The sequence below is a fragment of the Miscanthus floridulus genome, chromosome 2 (assembly GCF_019320115.1).
Source record: "Miscanthus floridulus cultivar M001 chromosome 2, ASM1932011v1, whole genome shotgun sequence".
In the NCBI taxonomy this organism is placed as follows: domain Eukaryota; kingdom Viridiplantae; phylum Streptophyta; class Magnoliopsida; order Poales; family Poaceae; genus Miscanthus; species Miscanthus floridulus.
The window spans coordinates 130,668,339-130,683,658 of NC_089581.1; the positions used below are offsets into that span (position 1 = coordinate 130,668,339).

Here is a 15,320-nt window from a genome sequence, read left to right on the forward strand (position 1 = left end):
TGAGCGAACAACTCATGCGCAGAATCTAGTTTCCTTTCCTAATCGTTTATAAAAAGAACATCACGGAGTGCAGTTTCTAAGAGAAGGGGCAAAGCATGGTAAATTCGTAGGCACTTCTTTTAAACAAAAAGTTAAGGAAGCTTACAGATTTACCGCGGATGAGTGATCGAGTTCGTCCGCGTCGTCGATGTTGGGGCTGCAATGCAACTGCGGTGCCAAGATGAACGAATGAAGAAACGAAGCAGCAGCGCAGATGGAGATTTCGGGATTCTCGTATATATAAAGGCGACAATTTCTGTGGTTTAATGGGGGTGGGAAAATGGGGGAAAAAATGGGCAGTGAAAAGATGCGATGGTTCACACGCGACGGGGCGCATTCAATTGCAGTGAGAAGAGGAGGCATTGCGACCCTTGGCATGGCGCACGTCCCGACGCTCGCTCGCTCCCCTCCACGGCCATCTGCCTGCCTCCCCGCGGCGCATCCTCGCCTTCTCGGCTGCGGCGCAGGCCGCGCGCGTGCCTCGGTGAGCCAGCACCATTGCCAACAACAGTAATACCGTGACATATGAGTTGTGTTTTGGTTGAGTGGCCAATCGATACCCTGACTCTCTGGAGCCAATTTTGGTCTGTCTGGTTGCCTGGAAATGGGCCAAGGCCTGGTTAGGACCGGCTATCCGTACCTCTGGAGCCTAGCTAGCATCGAACGACCAAATCGGCCATTTTTCTCGAGCCGGCCCCGTCGGTCGTTCTCGTCACCGCCCTGCCCTCACCGCGTGCTCCGCCCTCCTCCCGGTCCCTCCTCCTTCCTCCTTCCTCCTTCCTCCTCTTGGTCCATTGGAGCACGAGCTCGGGACCTCTGCTGGAAGGGAGCTGGTGGCCGGGAGTGCATCGTGCCGTGGACCGCTAGTGTTGAATCTAGGATTTTGTCTAAGGGTATGCCGCCCAAAAAAAATCATATATAATTTGGTAAATCTACTTCAATAATTTGGTAATAATTATAAAATTGACAAGGTGATTCAGTATATATGCACTAAGTAACACAATAATGTTTAAATTCATGGATTAAGTTTAAACCATCCACTAAATATAGTATAAATAGTTTAAAAGCCATACCGATAATTGAAATATAGACATAAAAGAGAACCAGAGACTTACAATGCTAATTTTCTGGCTATTTTATTCGACGCTTTCGAAGGGACATAAATGTTTTGATTATATCATCTTCATCAACTTCAAAGAAAATATCCCGCTCAATAAAAGTGACTAGACAATCATCTAAAAGGCTATCTCCCATCTTATTTCTTAACTTTATTTTCACTAAAATCATTGCAGAAAATACCCTTTCAACACTTGTTGTTGCCATGGGTAGAAGCAATACCAATTTGAGGAGCTCATAAACCATATCATACACTTTGTGCCTCTTTGTTTGAACAAGCTTAACTGAGAGATCAATAATATTGTCCAGACCTTTGAAGCTATCATCCTGTCGCATGTCATCAATATAATTATATAGCTGCAATTCAAGTTTGAGCAATTATTATTTGAGAACTTCTTTGGGTAGAACTCAGCTAGTCTACATAGCTTCTGTGCATAAAAAAAGCAAATGAATTGAAAGGACTGAAGTCCGACATACAAGACAATAACTACATATTACTCTCGTCAAACTGATTATCAAGTTCTTGACTTATTTGATCAATGACACCAATATATACTTCTCTTCTGAAGTGGTCATCATTGGTTTGCTTTTGGGCACGAGCTTTCCTTGCTGATTTTCTATAAGGAACATAATCACCATCCATAGCAGGAACTTCGACACCATGTTTATCGCAAAATGAAGTGACTCTCTCAAGAAAATTATTCCAACCATCAGACCTTAATTCTTGCATTCTTGTCTTTGCCACATTAACAAGTGATATTGAATTAAGAATATCTTGGTCCCTTCTTTGCAAACACTCAGATAACTCATTTGTATATCCAAGAATAATATACATTAAGTGTGTAAAGAAAACAAACTCAAAGGTCTCAAACGCTCCGGTCACAAAATGTATTTTGGTCCAATCATCCTTATATGAAGGATCATCCCCAAGATCAACCAGTACATCATGGATTGCTTCATACATAGTAATGATGTTGCATACCGTTTTGTAATGAGATCCCCATCGAGTATCTCCAGGCCTAGGCAAACCCATCTCTTGATGTAATCCGGTTCTAGATTCAATTTCACCACAGTCAAGTGCTTTCTTGACATTCTCAAGCCTAGCATTTCTAAGCATGTCATGACGCTTACAAGAAACTCCAACAATTCGTGAACAATATTCCAATTCTCTCCTATGTTCCAATTCTTCCCGCCATCAACAGTAAATATGTCTGACCTAGTACCCTTCTTGAACAAGTAGCATATAAAGCAAAACACAACATCCTTCTTAATACTATACTCAAGCCAATCATGATTGTACATCCAACAATAATTGAATCCCGGATCCTTGCCCGAAATCTTTCTTTTTGGAAAATCATGTGCAAAAGGTTTGAATGGACCTTTAATAATATATGCTCTTCGAATTGCATCTTGATCATTAACAGGATATTTTAGAATGGGACGTCTTTCACCTGGATCATGTGGAAGGCGATTGATGTCATAAACTAGTGGCAGTGAAGACGGTTGTGGCGGTGGCGGTGGCGGTGGCATAGAATTTGCAATTTCCTCAATTCTCTCATGAGTGCTCTTCTACCACAGGTTCAACTGGATTGGGGGAATGATTAGAAGCAACAGCAGCCGCCGCCGCCTTTTTTGCTTCATGCTTCTGAAAAAGAGATGCAATATCCGAGTTTCTCTTCATAACTGCATAAATATTAAACAATTTGTTATTGTGATGTTAGCAAATAGCTATGAAATTAGACAATAATTTTCTAAAAAAGACAAAGAGCAGAAGATTAAATTTTACCTAAGAGAAAGAGCTAATCGGCGAGCCTCCGTGACTACGTGGCCGTGCAAATTGCAAACTGTAGATGCATAATCGGTGAACGAAGGGCAGGAAGGCAGAGGCCAGAGGGCAGCGGCCACTAGGACCAGGGCGTCACTGTCCATCACGCCTCACCGCATCGGCGTCGGCATTGGCGTCAACTGTCAGGGCGCCAGGGCGGCGGCGGCATGAGTTCGTGACTCCACAGCCCCGATAAATGGATCCAGATTAGAATACCAAAAGCCAAAAGTGAAACACGTATATCCTGTAGGCGTGTACGTACTTGCCGCGTGGGCCGCTTCCTAGGCCTTCTAACTTGCCGCTTCCGTGATGGCGTGATCAGGTGAATATTTTTTTCTTTTTTTATAAATACAGATGTGTATAATACCTATATTATATTGCACACTTACCAGTCAAATAGGGTATGCCTGTGGCTCTGCCACTGTGGACCGCTAGTGTTCCTTCTCCGTCGGCCGGGAGCGCACCGCGCCATGGACCGCCGCACGCCACTGCCCTACGCTGTGGCTAAGATGCGCCGGCGACCTCCCTTGGACCATCCCGTAGCGTCGAGGGTGCATCAGGCTACCACCACCGGCGAACTCCACTATGATGCCATTCCACAATTGATTACGCCACCACTGGCTCCTCCTCCCCGTGCAGAGATCCCCTCTCCTCCTCTTCCTAGCTCCTCCTCCCCACGCGGAGATCGCTATATCCGCATCTGCCATCGAGGAAGGCGGCATCCCCATCCTGGTCGAGATGGTGGAGGTCGGCACCTCGCGGTAGAAGGAGATCGCCACCCTCTCCCTCCTGCAGATCTATGAGGACAACGACGTCTACCACACCAAGGTCGCCCGCGAGGGCGCCATCCCACCCCTCGTTGCCCTCTCCTAATCCTCCTCTGCCCACCCAATATCGTGACAGAACCGCTTGAGCTAATGCCCTCCCAAGAGTATCTATCTATCATTAGACACTAAGTACACAGGGGTGCGCACTAATTTAGATTGTTCCGTCGAGCACACCCAACGAGGAAACTCGAAAATCCACACTTTTCATCAGGATCATAAACGAGAGGATAAAGCTTACAACATTCTAGCTATTTCTTACATCACTTTATTACAACATCAGAGTACTTAAACAAGTTGAATACAACAGCAAAAACAAAGATTAATCTAATGATATGGTGAAGCATTAAGGTAGTGGATATTTCTATACAAGATATGCTAGCAGATTTTACATCTTTTCTTATAAAAACCTTTAGTGAGGGTTATAAATAAACACTACGATCGCAGTGTGAAAGGAATCCTCTATGAGCCCACCAGAAGGTTTCCACACACAAGAGTTAGCTCTAGTATCCACCTGTCATCGGCAACAGGGGGAATAAAACCCGGAGTACTCGATTGTACTCAGCAAGACTTACCCGATAGGAGGAAAATAAAAGACTCCAAAGATATGCAATGCTTATTTGGCTTGCTGGTTTATTGCATTTGCAGGAAACATTACTAATAGTGCATCATTATGTTCCAAGTTTTTACCAGTTATTTTTAGTTAATTAGCTAATTATTCTAAGTAAGCAACTAAGCTACTTTCAATCATGTGGTAAGCAATCAGAATCATTTTACCATCTCTCGTATTCTAGTTCTTACTACAGTGCTAGACCATAGCCAAGTCGGTACTGTTCACAGAAACGACTATTCGTGAATCAATATATCCCAGCTGGGTATCCCGAAACACATGTTTCGCTTATACCCTAGGCACAAATGAGACCAACCCATTTTACTCCTATCGAGGGGTCTAGGCCCCCGTGCAAACTTGGACTCCAAGCCTCCACACTTGAGACCTGGTCTCAGTGTGGTGCTTAGACCTCCACCTTTCCCCACCTCTAATCAGTCGGTCCGGAAAGAGTCGAAACCCACGACAAGAGCGCAACGAGCCTTCTCGCTCCCATAAGCAAGTATGTGCTTAGGATAATAAGTCTGTGACCTGACTACCATCTACAACAATGGACGGTCCTCAACCGATATAGGCGGAACAAATACAACCAGAGCCTCGCTCGGTTGCCTAACCAAGCCACATATGGTCCCGCCCAGTCTCCAATTATTGTCTATATATATATTCCATGTGATGGTAGTATGATAATAGTAACAATGATATCTTTTCCTGTCTCTCGCGAGTGACAGATAATCACTCGACTTCTATCGGGTTCTATATCATAGCAATCTACACGATCCTAACATACTAGTAGGACTCACTGGATAAGGATATATATATGCAAGTGGACTTCATTCAACTCCTTTAAACTTAATGCACAAGCATAAAATAAAGTGCAGAATAATAGGGGTTATGAACCGAGGCTTGTCTAGGTAAGATATAACCAAAAGTTAGCACTCCATCGTGGTGACACGATCATCAAGGCACCATCTTTTCTGCTACTCCGATCAACTCCACGATCCATCATTATTTCTATTATGATATATGTGGATGCAACGCAGAGACGTAATTAATCAATGGCAACCGCAACTCTTAAAATACGTTTACGCCTCTCACGCTAACTAGCTAGCTCTAATGACTAACGTACTAGGCCATGTACCCATATTGTCCAATAAGACGTTATTTTTCAACAAGTGTTTTAGCTTTAGACTTATATATATATATATATATATATATATATATATATATATATATATATATATATATATGGTGCATTTTATATACTCCTGGGAGTAAATACTTCCATAATCAATAAATCACGTTGCGTATATGTACATACTCATTTATCAGTTTGAGTATGTTGACATACTAATATTAAGATACTCTAGATCTTTACTATGTGAATTTTTTTCAAAAGAGCACATATTTTTTAATATATTATATAATACTATGATAGTAGCATATAAAATAAGTATAACCATATACTCTAAGTATACATACATACTTGTCATACATAGTACCCTAGACGATCTAGTATGATGATATACTCCATCTACATATACTTCGTCGGGCCATATACTCCATAAATCTAGAGATATACACATGGGAGTAGGAAATAATTTCTATATATATATATATATATATATATATATATATATATATATATATATATATATATATATTCGAACTAGGGCTCCTTAGGTATCTTAGCAAGACACTTATTATGGAACTAAAAAATTACAGTGAGCACCTAACAATATGAAGAATTTACTGTGAAATTTTTAGAGCCAACACTATTACCAATTTATTACAAAAATTCCTACAAGTTTATATCTTAACAATGTTAAGTATCTCAATTCAATTAGATAACTTCTGAAAATACTATGAAACTATGTGAACAACATATATTAATAGGTAGATCATAATTCTAGGAACCTAACAAAATTAGTTTCATAATTTTTGGCCAACTATACAAATTTATATTGAATTTACAAGTTTATCTTAGAAACTAAATTAGAAAATGCTTAGAGAAAGAAAAAAGGGCCGGCGACAACAAATTCTGGCTCGGTAGCCCAACGCGGGGCACGGCGCGATGGACTAGCGATGGCCCAAACCAGGAGGCCCATGCGCGATGGTAGTTTTGTAGAGAACCCCCCATCTCTTAGATATTAATACGACTACTATGCGCACTATTCCTACCGATAGCGGTTTTGCAACCCAGCCCCCGAACTATCCCGTCTTCACAACGGCATGGTCCCCGATGCCACCGCGCTCGTCGGCGCGGCCTTGGTCGGCACTACGTGGCTAAGCCGGCCAACTAAGGGCCTAATCGGCACATCTAACCAGCCGATAGGGACCTACGGGCCAATGCACAGCAATACGAAGCGGAAGGAAACTTGATGATGCATTACTGAAGTTTATCCTCGATGTTGGGCCGAACCGTGTGGCGGCGCGATCGTTCTGACGACCTAGGGCACTAATCGGAGAGTAGAGATGGCGGGAAAGCATCAGAGGCTCACCGCGGGCCATGCTGAGGTGATGGTTGAAGCAAAGGAGGGTCGAGATGACCTGGCCACGTGCGCATGAGCCCGGCGGCGACTCTTCGAGGCAGACACCGACACGTCACCACATCGCTGACGAGTACCCTGGCCAAAATAGTGCGAGCACCGGATAGAGGGTGTCAAGGCGAGTTCAGGGTTACGAGCAATTGAACTGCTATCAACCCTATGGGCCTTACCCCTAGATCTACCGGCTCGACGGCGCACATGACTGGCAGCGAACAAAATGCCAAATTGTCGATCGGTAGTGCTCTGTCGGGCTTGAGGGAAAAGAGACGGTTGGTCGACTTCTTAAGGTACCCACTAGAGCAAGGAATTATGCGGCGAAGCTCGCTGACGCTAGGAGGGAAGAAGGAGCGGTGGTGGCGGTCGTGGAGAGGGCACACGAGCGAGCCCGAGCAGGTTAAGATGGGGCGGCTCCAATCGACGGTGGCAGCACAATCACGTGCGAACAGATGATGAGACATGGAGGCTTGGCGCGAAATGCTCGGAATGTAGTGGCAAGACCCGAGCGGGGCTCACCGGCGTCGGCTAGCGGGTCAAGGCGAGGCAGAGAGGCATCACCATCGCCACTGTGACTGGGGCCAGTCGACCCAGACGCGGCAGGCAGTGGCGCATGCCCGGAGGCTCGACGTGGTAGGTCAATTGGAGGGCGGAGCGAGCGCCATGGTGGCCAAGCGAGGGCAGCCGCAGCCGCAGCTCGCCCCAGCACGCGGCATAGTGGCCAGCCACTCAAGTGTAGCGCGCACACTGAGCAACAGCGGGAGCCAGATCGCAGGCAGCCGAGACCGGCCAACGTAGGGCCATGGATGTCGCATGGCACCGACCGGCCGCGCGAGCTGGCTAGCGGCAACAGCCCGGCCACGGCTTGGGCTCGACGCCAGCAGCGCCCGCGCATGCGCGGTGACCGCGGACTCAGGCCAAACGACTGCAATCGGTGTCGTGCACGTATTTTAAAGCAAAACATAGGTTGCTGATCAACACGACCGGAGTTCAACCAATTCCACTAACCTAAAGCCGATACTAACAGTGTCCTAGTAAAGCAAGCGTCACGACCAGAGAGCAACCAGAGAGGGAGATAAAAGGATGCCAACGTGAGTTCATCACACTGAACGCCGGTTCGCGAACAGAGCGCTAACAACATGGTCTACAACTCGTTTCAACGAAGTTTGGGCACTTTTTGCAACGCCAACGCAAAACCAAACTAGTCCATGAACTACACCATGTCAAGGTACTCGTTATGGTGCAACCAATGGTACAAAAACATGGATCTAGTGCTTAAGAAATTTAATTAAAATTTAAATGTCAAAACGGCATCGTTTTTAGGTTTTCAGACAGGTCATTTTAGTTCTAGAAGCTGAAATTGAATTACACATTCAATTCTCGAGCTATCAAAAATACTATTGAACAATATCTATTCGCCAAAGCAAAAGTTATTTAATTACTAAATATAAGGTATATATTTTTTTGTTTATAAAAATTGTTTTTCATGCTTTATCAAATAGGACAAGCCACACACTATTTATTTGCTAGAATTCCTATCAGGCATTTTAAGCACTTTCTTCGTACTTTTCCAAAACAAACACTAAACAACTTTTATTCCCAAAATTATTTAAAAGCTTTTAAGTACCATAAAAAATTGATTAGCAACACTTATTTGATTTTTTTATTCACAAGAATAAGTCACGCCAGGTTTACCTTACTGTTTCATGTGAGAATTTATTTTTAAAATCCTGAAAAACATATACGCTACGATTTATTAGGCTTTAACCTCAGTGCTAACTAAATCCGTAACACCACGGGTGTTACAAATCCCACCGCCCCCACCTTGGTCGTGCGTGCGTCGAGGGTGCATCAGGCTACCACCACCGTCGGTGCAGTCGCCGGCCATGGCGGAGGAGCAGAGCTTCTCAGTCCTTCTTCCTTCCCCTATACACCGGTCGACGTCCAGATGAACAAGGTGAAGGGGGTAAGGTCACTGTTCTAGAGAAGAGGTATCAGTACCAACTAATCCAGGCAACCAAATAAAAACTAACTTAGCCAAGCTTAACTTACACATGACAGCCAAACACCGGTAGGAACAGGCTAACTCAAACATAACTTATTTTTCTAGCCATGCTGTCCATGAGCGCCCCCGCCCCCGGCCGAAGCGAAACGGCCGAGCTCGGCGCAACCGAAAACGGACTCGGATCCGAGTTCGAGTCTGCTTCAGACTAAGTCCCGCCGCATGCACGCGTGCTCCTCCGCCATATAAGGCGACGACCACGCGGTCACCGTTGCAACTCGATCTCCCATCATCGCTAGCCTAGTTCTATATATCGAAAAGAACTAGACATCCACACCGCCAACGCTTACAGCAAGCTAGCTAGCGCCCCCCGCTGAGCACGCGTATCGATCGATCGTGCGGCGCCTCGGACTGGAAGCCATGGCGGCCGCGGCGCCCGGCGCCGGCAAAGACGGCGGTGTACCTCGGCGCTGGGAGGACGTGTTCGACAACGTGGGCGACGAGGAGGCCATGGAGCTGTTCATGACCCTGCTGCTGCGCGACGCCCGGGCCGAGTACGCCCAGCAAGCCCGGAAGGAGGAGGAGGAGGAGCGGCGCGCGCGCGTCTTCGAGCCGTGGCAGCCGCCACCGCCCGGCTCAGCTCTGCCGCCGCCGGTGGCGGCGCCGCCCAGGGTGGAGCGAACCGTTGTGCTGGGCCTGCGCGCGCCGCCGCACCTGCTGCCTCGAAAGCACGAGAAGACGACGACGACGACGCCGGGCCCGGCGGCGGACCTCGGGCGTCCCGCCAAGAACACCCGTGGCGGCCTGTAGCCAATCGATCTGCGTAGCGTTCTGCGTTCGTTCGTGGCCGCTGGCCGGCTTTGCGCATCCATCTGTCAGACTGGTCGCGTTCTTCAACGTCTCTATTACAGTCTCCACGATGGATGATCGATGGGATCGATGAAATTATCGATCATGCCACTCCTATTTTTTCTTTTGCTTATGTCGCCTTCATTTCCATCAGACTGCTGCAATTGAAAATACTCTACTGTAGGGGAAAGAAATGACTTGTCCAGTTTATTTTCATTTCCGTCTTCGAAGATTTCTCAATGTTTTTCCTATGCCGAACAAGCCGCAAGTCCGCAACTGTATACTACCTTCTACTAGGAATACATATTGTGCTTTACTTACTGAAAGTAAAGAAAGTATTTCAGGTTATGCTCGTGTCTTGTAATTTGTAAACTCAGTTTCCCTACCGAATTCGGAGCTGCCCTTGTCAGAGAAAGAACCGAAAATGAAGGTTATAAATGGCCATTTTGCCTTACTCTGTTTTTTGTTAGTACATTCCTCCGGTCGGGTATGCACTAGCTTCCCTTATCTTTGTACGCGAATCAGACAATGCCCACTGTGTGGAGAAGAATTCGATCTACCATATCTTGTAGTAAAAACTTGCTCCTAGGTTTCCTTGTCGCCATACGATTTTCTACGGAATCCTACATGCAATCCTATATACGATTTTCTACGAAATCCTATGACCCGATACTAGACTGATTCGTAGATCTTAATTTCAGATGATGGTGACTCTAGCGTAGAGTAATAAATTATGTTAGGATCACAATGTCGACAACAAAATTCACAACTAGGTCTGCTGATATTGAGATCCCTGAAATGATTCTATTTTTCCAAATGAACTGCAGATCGTTAAAGTAATATAAGCTGTACCGTTGCAGATCGGCAACAGGAATCACAGGGGAACTGATGTGCTAATTCAACCGATCACAGAGGATTTATGTGTAAGATTTCAGCATAAAAGTTTCATGATATATGTTGTCCACAGCAACAACGCCAATTTCTCGGTTACACAACATGCGTGATCCAGAAACGAATGGAAGCATAACACAACAAGGATCTACAGACATCAACAACCAAAGGAAGCTCGCTGCTACTCTGCTACCTGAACCACGCGTGAGCATCACACATTCACACTGCACAAACGAAGTCGCCGCTGTTCTCAATGTCAATGTCGTCGATATCGTCCAAATCAATGTCATCAAGGTCCATGCTCCCCAGGCAGGGCAGCTGCCCGGCAAGGTTCACGGCGTCCCCTGGCTTCCGTGCCTCCTGGATGATCGCCATGACCTCCTCCAGGCTTTGCCCCGGGGTGTTCATGTCTGCCAGCTGCATGCTCTGCTGGTACTCGTCGGTCATCTCGATGGGCAGGTTCTTGAGGAACCACGGGTGGTTCTTGATCTCAGGAATGGTTATTCTCTGCGGCAAGGCAAATTATGAGTGTAACAGATTACTGGAAGATGATGTAGCTTGGCACTTGTAAGCTGAATTATGTCAAGTGAGAAAAAAAAAGGTACCTGCTCAGGATTTCCAACAAATATCCGAGACAGCAGATGTCTGCACTCCGTTGAAACGCGAATATAGTCTGGAACTGAGTACTGTACACTGAGTATTCTCTGTGCAAGACACCAACGAGTTCCATATCATTGTCCAGATTTATTACTAAACAAAGGAAAATAGTTTTTTGGTTTTAGCGAACACCATAAAGGTGGGGTATTGGTGTACTCACAGTGATCGTCTTGCGGAAGTTCTTCGGCTCATCGGGGTCTTCAAAAGGATATGCGCCGACGAGCATCACATATAGTGTTACTCCACAAGACCAAACATCAGCAACCTAATATTTCACATGTGGTGTTTCAAGGTTTCAGCTGCAGTGCTTACAACATCAAAACAATGGACTAGTACAACAGACATTACCTTTCCATCATACTCTTTTCTAGAGAGGACCTCTGGAGCGATGTATGCAGGTGTGCCAACAGTCGATTTCGGTTGAGAGTGCAGCACAGAAGACTGAAAATGGAAAGGGCCCAAAAGGAAGGTAGTAGTTTAGGTGATGAAAAATGCCACCTTGAGAGACTACTATATATAATCTGCACAGGAATTACCTTGGAGTAACCGAAATCACAGATCTTGAGCCGAGGTGCAACACTACCATCTAAGAGAGTGTTTTCTAGTTTCAGATCTCTATGACATACTTGCTGCAGGGAAAACAGATAAAGAGTGGTACTGAGTTAGTAATGTTCGACCAAAGCTGCTACCTGCAAGCAAATTGCCAGAATCTGTACCATGGAATGACAATAGCTCACTCCCGAAATCAGTTGTTGGAAGAAGAACCTTGCCTATTAAGAGTAAGAAGTAATCAGTCGATGTAATGGCATACGCTCTCACAACAAAAGACCAAAAGCTTGTGGAAAACATTCTTTACCTCATCCTCACTAAATCTCCCCGCATTGCAAATCCTTGCAAATAGCTCACCCCCGGCAGCATATTCCATAACTATTGCCAAATGTGTGGGAGTTAGCACGACCTGAAAAACTAAGTACTACTTTAATTTTCAACCTAGAAATGATTTTTGATGATTAAACCTTGACAATCAGTCCAAAGCAGGTGTTCAATGATGAAATGGAAAGAAATAGCAGATAGAGTTATAAGTACAAGACAGAGACAATTCCTTCATTAAAAAAAAAGAGATAAGTATAAGTGGTAAATGAATGGGGTTCTAAGAGTCACATAACAATAAAAGATATCTAAAAACGTGCAGTCACCAGCACGCTATTCACAAGTGTCACTCAAACATCTCGTTCAACAGGCAAAGAATATAAAAGGAGCCTTGATGACAATGTGCATTACTGCTGTAAATACATTACACAATGACAATGTGCTGAAATGTCCTGGCATTGTAGATAACAAATAAACTTGTTGAGTAGGAGTAGTACCAAAAGCTCCAAGTGGTAAGCCAAACTAAAGTCAATGAGCATAATATAATTTTAAAGGAGAGCCTAACTGGTCCCACTTAGGGGAAAAAATAGAAGTACTAAGTACCCTGGTTAGCTTGTTTGACTTTTCTAACACTCAGGCACACAGCCACATAAACCACTGGAGTTGCCATCAGACGAACCCTCAGAAGTCTGCAAGTAGATTTTCACGTTACATATTCCATTTATGATTTATCCCTGTACCGGAAATAAAGGACTATAGATAACCATCACTTTCTATCTGGAATAGGTCTTTGTGGGGAAGAGAAGAAATAGTTGCACATTGACATTGCACACGAATGCTGATCAGTTAGTCATTGTACTCTAGTTGTTACAATTAACAACTTGAAACCATAAGAACAGAAACACATTTGTATTTTTTCTTCTTTAAAAAGCATCAAAAGTAACAGTTTCAAGACACTTACGTGTGTAGCTATCAATCACATAACTTCAAACTCATATCAGAACATTTCCTTTCCAAGATGTCTGAGAAATTTACCTCCTTGAATCTAATTATGTTTGGGTGCTTCAGGGACCGGTGGTTCATAATCTCCCTCTGAACATGTTCATCAATCTATGAGACAAGAAGAAAGATGTGTGGAATTGATTAATCAGCTGAGCTAGATAATGTTCAAGGCCCTTTGGAACGGCAGGGAATCAGTTCGTTTTTCACATGAAAAATGCAGGAGCAGTAAAAAAATCCATGTTCCAAAGGGGGCCAATGTGCAATATGATGATTACATGAAGGATCCTCCAAGCAAAAAAGTAACTTGTAAAGGGAAGTATAGATAAACTTGACAACGTGTGACCACAGCAGCTGACAACGTGTGACTGTTCGCTTGGTCGTATTTGGCTTATAAGCCATGGCTTATCAACCAACGAATATTATTTTTCTCTCACACCAAACCAGCCAACAGTACTTTCAGCCATGGCTTATAAGCCGAACAAGCCCAAACGAACAGGGCGTAGCGTCAATTAATGAACTCGACCGTGTTCACAGGTATGCATGAACAGATCACACATATGCTAGAAACATCTACCAAAAGATAGTATTAATCTAATCTAGGAGAACCATCCAATTAAAGTAAAGAAAATGAGCTCTAATGGTACAGTTTAACATGTTCCAGGCTGATATTGAACTGTATGGAAAAACAGTCACTGAAAGCAAATGCTACTTCGGAATTTTTGGTACAACGGAAAGTTACTAATATAACAGTTCGGTTCTGGTAGCTTCCTTGAGGCTAATGCCGTACCCAAGACTTTGGCTTCATTAAACCATCACGTGTACTCAAAGATCAAGGAGGTCTCCGGTCAAGCAAGACTGAATTGGCCAATTACACAAGCCGTCAAGTTGCGATTTAGCCGGGGAAAAAGGGGGGCAAAACTACCGGGAAGTGAAGTCTCCCTGTATACTATCCGCCATTTTTTTTTTGTTCTTGGAAAAACTTTGTAATAAACAGGAAAAGACAAAGACGTATCAAATCAGACAAAAAGGGATACTAATCAGTACCCTGAACTCCTGAAGAAAAAGAAGAAAATGCTCTGACAAGCATAACAAAATCACTCAGCCGATGCATCTGTGCTCTCGAACGTGGAGCGGAAACCTCCGTCTGATGGATGGATCTGAAGGCCGCCGAGATTTCAGCACAAAACTGAAACAAACCCCAACATTTTGGAGGGGTTCGCGTTCGCGATCAGACGACGCAGAAGAGACGAAGCAGCAGGCTAGTGCGCAACAGAGCAGGCGTTGATCAGGCTAGTGCGCGTACTACCCAAGAACAACAGCGCACCGTTGCTGCGTAGTATGCGCACGGCACCAAGGAGACTCGTTGGAGGAGGGGGGAAAAAGATGATCTTTGAGGTGGAGGGCAAGGAAAAGGGCGGGCGATGATGTTCTTCAAAAGAAAAGGGCGGGCGCCGGGCGATGATTTGCGATTACCTTCTGTCCTCTCTCGATGAACTTGACGGCGAAGAGCTCCTTGGTGCTGACGTCCCGGACGAGCTTGGCCACCCCGAAGTTGCCCGACCCGATGTCCCTGATCACCTCGTACCGCTCCATCGCAGCGCGAGATCGAAGAGGTGGGGGAGGCCACGGCCAGGCTAGTCGCAGCAGAGGAAGACGACGACGAAGGTGTGGGGTGGAGATTGGGCGTCTGGGCCCGCCCGGTGGTGGTGGGAATGGAGCGGAGGTCAGCTGGTCCAGGAGTCGAGGCGGAGTTGAGTTTGAGGTCGGCACTGGCCACTGGGCAGCGAGCGAGCGAGGCGAGGAGAAAGAGACGTAGCCCTGTACTGTACCCCGACCATGTGTCGCCGCGCTTGCCGTCCGGGGTTTGCCCTCCCGCAGCCGGTGGGCCGCCGTCCAAGTCCATAGCTTTCGATATCTGATATTTTTAAATAAAACTTTATATATATACAGTTTTAAACTTAAACACTCGAGATTTGTATATTATTAGTATATTCATGACAAAAAAATACTTTTTATAGTATTTTGGTATATATATTTTACGGACGGAGTACCATTGTTTGTTTCCCTCCTTTCCAGAAACTAAATACTATCGTTTATT

The 15,320-nt window shown here is 45.1% G+C and overlaps 1 protein-coding gene across 1 annotated transcript; it reads right to left on the reverse strand.

The window, feature by feature from the left end:
* Positions 1-10,696: 10,696 nt before the first annotated feature.
* On the reverse strand, positions 10,697-14,999 carry LOC136530042 (serine/threonine-protein kinase SAPK1). Its single transcript, XM_066523042.1, has 9 exons — positions 14,696-14,999; positions 13,256-13,330; positions 12,207-12,308; positions 12,067-12,120; positions 11,887-11,979; positions 11,699-11,791; positions 11,511-11,615; positions 11,299-11,397; positions 10,697-11,200 (listed from the first exon to the last, which is right to left on the reverse strand). The coding sequence occupies exons 1-9, from the start codon at positions 14,813-14,815 to the stop codon at positions 10,913-10,915; spliced, it is 1,029 nt and encodes a 342-aa protein (XP_066379139.1). The 5' UTR covers positions 14,816-14,999; the 3' UTR covers positions 10,697-10,912.
* Positions 15,000-15,320: the final 321 nt, after the last annotated feature.

What these genes read in the sequence shown, in the direction of transcription:
- LOC136530042 (XM_066523042.1), bottom strand. Translation starts at nt 14,815, where the DNA reads ATGGAGCGGTACGAGGTGATCAGGGACATCGGGTCGGGCAACTTCGGG. An exon ending in ACATAATTAGATTCAAGGAG is followed by an intron (nt 12,309 to 13,255) that starts GTAAATTTCTCA and finishes TTAGTTTTTCAG; the next exon opens with GTCGTGCTAACTCCCACACA. An exon ending in GTGATTTCGGTTACTCCAAG is followed by an intron (nt 11,792 to 11,886) that starts GTAATTCCTGTG and finishes TTCCATTTTCAG; the next exon opens with TCTTCTGTGCTGCACTCTCA.